Source organism: Echinops telfairi, unplaced genomic scaffold (genome assembly GCF_000313985.2).
Source record: "Echinops telfairi isolate 266 unplaced genomic scaffold, ASM31398v2 ScPeMD7_5868;HRSCAF=6743_1, whole genome shotgun sequence".
NCBI lineage: Eukaryota > Metazoa > Chordata > Mammalia > Afrosoricida > Tenrecidae > Echinops > Echinops telfairi.
The window spans coordinates 6,468,280-6,475,673 of NW_022109768.1; the positions used below are offsets into that span (position 1 = coordinate 6,468,280).

The following is a 7,394-nucleotide window of genomic DNA, read 5'->3' on the forward strand; positions in this document are numbered from 1 at the left end:
AAGATTCTGGCTCGAGTTCCCAGGTAGGCTGCTTCAAAAGCTAGCTGGTAGCAGCAGCCAAGTTTAAACACTTGGTGGAAGTTTAAACACTTGGTGAACAGTAACTGTAGAGAAGATAGTACATCATGTTTCAGTTCATATCGCAAACGTTTACCATTAATAAAACAGGTAGTTAATGCCTTTTTACCTAGGACACTCATACAGATGGAGGAGGAAACCCCGCAGGTCCTGATAGAACGCAAGGAAAGAGGCATGATCAGAGAAATCAAAACAGAGCTACTGTACGTGACTGGTGCTGGTTATGTATGGGGTTGCTCACCCAAACACCAGCAGTTCAAAACCACCAGCCTCTCCCTGAGAGAAAGGCACAGCTTCCTATTCACACAAAGAGAGACAGCCTAGGACCCACAGGGGCAGTGCTGCCCTCTGCTCTAGGGGCGCTTATGTGTCAGAATCGACCCACGAGCACTGAGGTTTTGAGGCTTAGTTATTAAGGAGATACATAATAAAGTAGCCGTGAAACACGATTTGTGCTGTCCAGTTAACAAAGATTCGGCGCAGCTTCACACTACATAAGCAGCTATAATACGGTGAGTGGACAAGGGAGGAGTACGCATGTAAGTTGCTTTCATTGTGATGTTTTCTTACATTTTATTGATGAATTGAAAAAGTGATGTAGTGTTTTCTCATGAGAGTTATCACGAAGCTAAAAGAGGATAAAATTTGAGTCACAAAAAAAGGAGAGCGCTGTCATTACACAGTAATAGGAAGAACTTGGAGATAATCTAATTAGGTTTCTTCTCAGAAGATGTTTTAAAGCCATGAATGTCAATGAATGGAAAAACATATACATTATTGTGTTAGTCTGGGTAGACTAGAGAAACAAATTCATAGACACTGATGTGTATAAGAAAGAGCTTTATATAAAAGAGCAGTTGTATATTGAGAACATCCCAGCCCAGTCCAGATCAAGTCCATAAGTCCAATATTAGCCCTTTTGTCCAATACTAGTCCATAAATTCCTCTTTAGGCTCAGGCAACACATGCAATAAAGCCAAATGCAGGCAGATCACAGACCAGTGGGTGGAAAGTCTTGCCAATCCAGTGGCAGTAGAAGTATCTCAGTGCTGGAAGAGGTCTCCATGTGGCTCCTCCAGCTCCCAGGACTCTGGCTGCATCAGTGTAGCTCCAGCAGGCTCCTATCAGTAATGTCTCTCAGGGAGTGAGTCTGTGTCCTGTGTCCTCCAGCAAGCTGTTTATCTCCTTAGCGCCTCCAAATGAGGTCATCAGACTGCAACGGAATTGAGAGGCTAAACTCCACACCTTCACTCTTGTCTCAAATTGACAGCAGATTATGTAACTACCACAATTATTTTTTAGGGGGAAGGAATATAAAATGGTATACATACTGTAATCACAAATGTTTATTTGGGTAAAAAAGACAAGAGAGAAACCAATGTAAATTGTGAGCATTCAGTTGCCTCTCGTTGGTGGGATTTTTTTCAACTGTTTTACATGTAGCTGGACTTGCTGCATGTTTAGAAACACCTGTTATTGTAATGACGGGACGGGGAAGACTGTATTAACTCTTTGTACTAAGTCTTCGTTACCTTGGTTTTCAGCAGCAGAAAGCCCAGTCTTTCTTGAACCTGTGATCACAGCCCAATGTGTAACCACTGTGCCTCCGGGGCGCCTCTACCTCAGTATTAGAGAAATACAAAAGTAGGTTACTCTCGTGAACAGAATTCATTTGTCCCTACTTTCCAAAGTCTGAATTCAGAGTGCTGGTACTAGGGAAAGGCTTGTAGTTTGTTGGCCATGGGGGAGTCTTAGTCTCTGAATTTCTGCTCCCGGGCAATTGTTATTTATCTTAGCATCTCTACTCACTTTTCCAACCTACAAAAAGAGATTGATTCAAGATACTCCGTACAGTAATCCTACCTGATCAACATAACAACGCCACCCCATTGCCAACTAAAAACATACCACACAATTGTTTAAACTGAATGAAAATTTGAGTGGCTCACATTGTTTTTATTTGTATTTTTATTTTTTACCCTACTTTACACGCGGAAGCCAGATGGGCTATTGTGTTTGTCAACGTGACACTGGTAACTGGCTCTGTGCCTTTGAAGTCTTGCATCCTCACTAACAGAATGGAACAGAAAAGAAACTGAGGGCAGTCCTCCTGTGGGGAATGTTGGCAGTGGTGGCCTGCACATCCTGGGGGTGATCAGTAGCATTCTTTAGGGTGGCTTATCCACACCCAGGAGCAAGAGGAATAAGGTTGAACAAGTTCTTTGTTTGGGTTTTACAAAAAACTTTTCTCTATCATCAAAACCCCCTTTAGTTTTCTGAGACTGTAACTCTTTATGGGAGTCGGGAGCCTTGTCTTTCTCCCCAAGAGTGGCTGGTGGTTTCGAACTGCTGGCCTTGCAGTTAGCAGCCCAATACATAAACCACTAGAGCTCTTTTTCGTTTTATATGCCATAAGTGATTGGGAATTCATAATGTGCGAGGCCCTGTGTTAAGTGTTTGGCATGTATCATCTCATTTGATCCTCAGAGTGAGCTCAGGAAAAGAGATGTACCGAAAGTGGCCCAGTATTGCACAGCTAGGAAGTAGCAGGGATGGGTCTGGAGCCTGAGGAGCTTCTTGATCATGCAGTTCCCATCCCTCTTTACAGAGCTAAACTGTCCCCTGATCAGTTGTGGGATGAAATGTCCTCCTTCAAGCACTCTTACAGAGAGGCCAACCACACCTTTGGTGGTTATCTCTCCAGCCTCAGAGCTAACTATGCCTCATAAAAATAAAAGTATGCATTATTAAAGAAGCTCTCTTGGTACTGTACATTAGGCACTGGGCTGCCACCACGGCAAGGTTGGTGGTTCAAGCCTACCAGCCACTCAGCAGAAGAAAGCTGAAGTTGTCTGTACCCATGGAGATATACATCTCACACACCTGATGATTGGGTGGCGACGAGTTGGGATCATTGTGATGGTAGTGGGTGTGGTCGAGTGACTCTGCACCCGAGGAGCCCCAGGGGGCGTGGGGGTGGCAGTTGGGCTGCTAACCACAAAGAGCCCTTGAAAGCGCCAGCTGCTGCGAGGGAGAAAGACAGACTTTCTACTCCCACGATGGGTCACAGTCTCGGAGCCCCACTGGGACCGTTCTGCCCTGTCCTGTAGGGTTGCTGTGACTCGGAAATAACTCAATCGCAGTGAACTTGAGTTTTTTGAGTATACGGTGGGGGGGGCGGAGCAGAGGGGGCCTTAGCATGGTGGGTGGTTCGATGGTAGAATTCTCCCTTCCCTGCAAGAGACCTGGGCTTCATTCCCATGCAACGCGCCTCGTGTGCACCCAACACCCACGTTCCCGTGGACGCTTACATCTTGCTATGATGTAAGCAGAGCTTCCAGATTAGGGAGGCAAACCAAATGCGGGGACAAGGGCTGAGATCTACTGAAGTAACCCAGTGAAACCCAATGGATCACAGCAGTCCAAGCCCGTTGTGCGTGTGGTCGCCAGGAGGTTGGGAGCCCACCCACGGCGGCTGTCCACACCATACAGGCCATGGGATCCCGAGTCGGTCAACTGAACCCCTGGGAAATTAACAGACTGCCCAGTTCTGGGCCTTCCTCATTTAGGGAAAGAAAACTAGACAGACACTTCACCTACAATTTCGTTTAGTAGAGTCATAAATACTATACATAAATATTGTGTGCTGTACCTAAATTTTAATATAACTAATATCATAGAATAAGAAAAGGTTTTGCTGCTTAAGTACCACATATCATTTCAAAGTAGAAAAACCACAAATTCTCCCGCCTCTGTCATTTGGAAGGAGCCTCGGTGGTGGAGTGGATTACAATTTGGGCCGCTAACTGCCAAGTCAGTAGTTTGAAACCACCAGTGCTCCACGGAGAAAGAGGAGGCTTTCTACTCCCGTAAAGAGTCAGTCTTGAATACCCACAGTGGGTCCTTCTACCCTGCCCTCTAGGGTCCCTGTGAGTCAGAATTGACTCGATGGCAGTGAGAAAGTGCCATGTGGAATTGCACTTTAAGAAAAAAGTTACCGGAAACGCTTGTATCTGAAAATTCATAGCACTATGAATCGAAGGGTGATTTGAAGACACTGTCGTGCTCCGAAAACTTCTGACCCCTCAGCCTTTTTGCAGCATGTGGTAGTTACATAATCTGGTATCAACTTCTGAAGGGGTGGAGTCTAGCCTGTGAATGAAGTCGCAGCTTGCTGGCCTCATTTGGAGGCCCCAGAGAGATAAAGAGCTCACTGGAGCCAGATACACTCACTCCCTGCGAGACATTCCTGAAAACAAGCCCCATGGAGCTATGTTGATGCAGCCAGAGCCCTGGAGCTGGAGGAGCAATGTGGAGACCTCTGCCAGTGCTGAGATGTTTCCACTGCCACTGGATCCACAAGATTTTCCACCCACTGTCCTGTGATCTTCCTGCACTCGGTATCATTGCATGTGTTTCGTGAGTCTGAAGAGAAATTTATAGATTGGTATCGGACATATGGGCTAATATCAGACTTACGGACTTGATTTGGACTGGGATGGGATGTTTCTCAATATACAATTGCTCTTTTATATAAAACTCTTTATTATGCACATGAGTATTTATGAATATGTTTCTCTAGTCCACCCAAAGTAACACAAAGCATCATAGAAATTAATTTCAAAGGCAGTCTCAACATTTCTTACCCAACTGTTCTGAAATGTGGCAGGATGCTGGCCTTTCGGGAGAATGGTGTGAAGCTCTTCACAGCTTTATTGCAGAGACCAGTGAGGACTTGGCCTTCAAAAGGGGAGACCGGATCCTGGTCCTGGGGCGTTTGGACTCCAACTGGTACCGGGGCCGACTGCAGGACAGGGAAGGGACCTTCCCCGCCGTTTTTGTGCGTCCCTGCCCAGGCGGGACACCTGTAGGAAGTGGAGCTTCCTCCCCAAGAGCAGGTGAGAGTGTATGTCTGTGTGTCTGTGCATGTAGACACACAATAGCATACATGTGGGAATGATTCAAACAAGTCGTGGAGAAGTGGAGGGAAAAGAGGACAGGAAATTGTAAGCCCTCCAGACATGGACACATACATGCGCAGTCCAAGTCGTTTGCCTTTAAGTTACCTTGGAGAGAGTTGCTTCCGAGCATGATGAAGGCTTCATTCATTTGCTGCGGTGGAGTTACAGGAAAAAGAAAGACAAAAGCACCTTCATTTAATGATTGCTAATTGGGTCGACCAAGGGAGCCCTGGTAGCATAGTGGTTTCTCGCCGGGCTGCTAACCGAAAGGTCAGCAGTTGGAAACCACCGGCCGCTCCTCAGGATCAAGCTGAGGCTGTCTCCAGCCTGAGGCGCTGTGGCCTGAGAGACCCACAAGGGCAGTTCTGCCCTGCCCCACGGGGTCACTGTGAATCCGCATGGCAGTGAGTTTGCTTTTGGGTGTGGTGCCTACTAAATAGATGGTGCATGATTTTTAGCCCCCCACCCCTCCTCTACGATAACACCCTTCATCATTTGGGCAAATTAAATGTCTTCAAAATGAATCAAGACTGTTCTGTCCTAAAAGTGACAGGGGGAGTGTCCGGTGCTTTCTGTGTCTGAATTCCCGGTGTCTCCACAGCCGAGGTGAAAAATCTGCCTGCCGGGTCACTGAAGGGGAAGAAGGCCAAAGCCTTGTTCGATTTCCACGGGGAGAACGAAGATGAGCTTTCCTTCAAGGTCAGCACCTGTGTCTTCTCATCATGCGGCCGCGTTCTGGTCTCTAGCTGTATTCAGCAGCTGTGAATTTCAAAATGTCTTCTCTACCCTGACCGGTGTAGCTGTAGTGATTGGGTGGAGTCTTAGTGACCATGAGCCAAGAATGAAGACCTCGTAGCCCCTGATTCTAAAGGAAGACACTAGAAAAGGTGAGCCAGGTAGATTGGACAGGTGACTGCAATGATCAGGCAAGAGTTTGTGGGGGAACACAGGGAAAACGTCTTTGATATGCTAACACCACAGTCCCTGATCAGCTTTATCATTCCTGAGCCTTAGCGTATCTGTGCATGGTATATCATGCCCCCCAGTTCCCCCTAAATAACACATCGGCATCCCAAGTCCCCTAGCCACGTGGCTGTGATACCAGTGGGTGTGAGGTTTTCTGTTTAGTCAGCGAGGCCATATTGGTGTGCCGTGTGGCTAAAGCCCGTCACTTTGGAGGTACGTAAAGAACAGAGCAGGGAGGCACTTGCAGTCGAGTAAGACAGAGGCCACGCCACGTGGAGATTGCCCTAGGACTGGAGAACAGATCTGCAGCTGACAGAGAGGGAGAGAGGATGGCCCCTAGGGCCAGTGCCCTGGGTTCAGACTTCTAGCCTGCTACCTATGAGATAATTCATCTCTGTTCACTGCAGCCTCCCCTGTGGCATGTCTGTTACAACAGCTCTGAGCAAGGAGACACAGTGTGCTGCCGGCAGTGTTGGGGGTTCTGATAGCCCTAGTGAGGGGCTCTGATAGCTGCAGTGACGACTCCGAAGTGCTTGTGATTATAAGGAGGATGCAGGACTGGGCAGCGTTTTTTTGGTTTTGTTTTGTTTTATGTTGTACTTAAGGTCACATGAGCCAGAATTGCCTGAGTGAGAGCTGGCAACTTACAAGGACAGGCTGTTCCTCTCCGTGGCCCTCACAGCCTGCCGCTAACATGTCTGTGAAATAGCTAAAATGTTTTTATCTTACTTCACTAAAGAAGTGCTTTTTTGTTTCTTTCTTTCTTAAGTAAAAACAGAGCCGTGCCATGATCTGGGTTTTCCCATCAAGAGTAGACCATCCTTAGAGGAAAGCCCCAGAGGAGCACTGGGGGGGGTTCTATACCAGAGCAGGCCCAGGGGTTAAGGAACCAGATAGAGAATTAGGGATTCAGATACTTGGTTTTCTATGGGAGATACATTTTTTGCTGTTTAAGTCCATGATAGACCAAGCAGAAATGGGTAGAAACTGTAAAAGCGATACATTTAATTTGATATGTAAAAGAGATAAATTTTTCTTGATATGATGGATAATTTTTTAATAGTCAAGCTGTCTGAATAGCCTGTGTCAGACTGCGGTAAATTCCACGCCACTGGAGATGTTCAGTCAGAGGCAGGGAGGCTGTGGAACTTGTGTCTGTCCCACCTAAATATCCCGAACAGCTCAAGAACAGATTTGACACATGGAACACTAGTGAGAGAAGACCTAATGTGCTGTGGGAGGACATCAAGCCCATCACTCAGGAAAGCAGAAGGTCATTAAACAGGCAGGAACAGAAGAAAAGGTCAAAGTGGATGTCAGAAGAGACTCAGAAACTTGCTCTGAGTCATTGCATAGCTAAGCCAAATGGAAGAAATGGTGAAGTCAAAC

The 7,394-nt window shown here is 46.7% G+C and overlaps 1 protein-coding gene across 1 annotated transcript in view; it reads left to right on the forward strand.

The window, feature by feature from the left end:
- The window catches only part of SH3D19 (SH3 domain containing 19), a 125,311-nt gene that overhangs the window by 112,005 nt on the left and 5,912 nt on the right, over positions 1-7,394 (forward strand). Inside the window, exons 17-19 of the mRNA XM_045295805.1 lie at positions 4-23; positions 4,748-4,976; positions 5,641-5,738. Coding sequence (XP_045151740.1) covers positions 4-23; positions 4,748-4,976; positions 5,641-5,738 — 347 coding nt within the window. The remainder of the gene's footprint in view (positions 1-3; positions 24-4,747; positions 4,977-5,640; positions 5,739-7,394) is intronic.